The 1385-nt window shown below is 41.6% G+C and overlaps 1 protein-coding gene across 1 annotated transcript in view; it reads left to right on the top strand.

Moving 5' to 3' along the window:
* KLKB1 (kallikrein B, plasma (Fletcher factor) 1) overlaps positions 1-1385 on the top strand; it is a 35128-nt gene that overhangs the window by 26288 nt on the left and 7455 nt on the right. Inside the window, exons 9-12 of the mRNA XM_011980780.1 lie at positions 143-252; positions 409-571; positions 658-770; positions 926-1094. Coding sequence (XP_011836170.1) covers positions 143-252; positions 409-571; positions 658-770; positions 926-1094 — 555 coding nt within the window. The remainder of the gene's footprint in view (positions 1-142; positions 253-408; positions 572-657; positions 771-925; positions 1095-1385) is intronic.

Genomic DNA, 1385 nt, shown 5'->3' with positions numbered 1-1385 from the left:
GTAGTCGGATTTACTTGGAAGAGAGTTTCCCAAAAGAATAAAATTTGCCAACTTCCTTTTTGGGTGTGAGCTGCTTTTGTATTTGCCTAATGCCTTTAATGCAAACTTCTTTCTTTCTCTCTTGCTTTTTTTTGAAAAATAGAAATGTTTGTTTTCTTAAAACATCTGAAAGTGGCACACCAAGTTCCTCTACTCCTCAAGAAAACACCACATCTGGATACAGCCTTTTAACCTGCAAAAGAACTTTACCTGGTAATGTGATTCAATAATAATATTACATAAAACGTAACATATTCCATGACTTAACAGCAACAGTGTTGAAACAATCCACAAGGTAACAGAAACTTGTGTAAATGTCGTTCATTGCTTTTCTCATTTGGTATCTTTTCGTGTTTATAATTGACACAGAACCCTGCCATTCTAAAATTTACCCGGGAGTTGACTTTGGAGGAGAAGAATTGAATGTGACTTTCGTTAAAGGAGTGAATGTTTGCCAAGAGACTTGTACAAAGATGATTCGCTGTCAGTTTTTCACTTATTCTTTACTCCCAGAAGACTGTAAGGAGGAGAAGTAAGGGACATTTTATTTTTCATGATCATTTCATATTCTTTTTCCCCCCGTGAAGGCTTACTCTTTCTACTGTTCATTTCATCTAGGTGTAAGTGTTTCTTAAGACTATCTTCGGATGGTTCTCCAACTAGGATTACATATGGGACACAAGGGAGCTCTGGTTACTCTTTGAGATTGTGTAACACTGGGGACAGCTCTGGTGAGTAACCTCACGTTTTCGTGGAACTGTAAGGGATGTCTGTCATGTTGATAGTGTGCTTAGTCTTAAGGAATTATATGTCTTGTTCTCCTTGGTTAGAAGGGACTTTGATTCACTTCTAATTTCAACCATTAGCGTCAACACTCTTGTTTCAGTCTGCACAACAAAAACAAGCTCACGCATTGTTGGAGGAACAAACTCTTCTTGGGGAGAGTGGCCCTGGCAGGTGAGCCTGCAGGTGAAGCTGATGGCTCAGAGGCACCTGTGTGGAGGGTCACTCATAGGACACCAGTGGGTCCTCACTGCTGCCCACTGCTTTGATGGGTAAGTGTTGGATGCATCTCATCCAGAGTCTTACCTTGACTTTTCATTTTGAAGGGTCTGTGGTCAGCTGTTTCACCGTCATGTGACTTTATGAATAGAGACGTGTTAAAGCAGGGATGGTATTCACAACATTTAACTAGCAGAATCCAAGCACTGACCAGTCTGACCATCATAACAGAGTGTGGTCTCTGTACAGGACTGATGGCCCTGGGTGGGTATTCTCCCGCAGAAAGAGAAACAAACACAATACACCACTCCTCCAACCCACCACCCACCACCAATCCCACCACC

The sequence above is a fragment of the Mandrillus leucophaeus genome, unplaced genomic scaffold (genome assembly GCF_000951045.1).
Source record: "Mandrillus leucophaeus isolate KB7577 unplaced genomic scaffold, Mleu.le_1.0 Scaffold217, whole genome shotgun sequence".
NCBI lineage: Eukaryota > Metazoa > Chordata > Mammalia > Primates > Cercopithecidae > Mandrillus > Mandrillus leucophaeus.
Note: the sequence above shows the minus strand (reverse complement) of the source record. Positions and strands in the feature narration are given on the sequence as shown.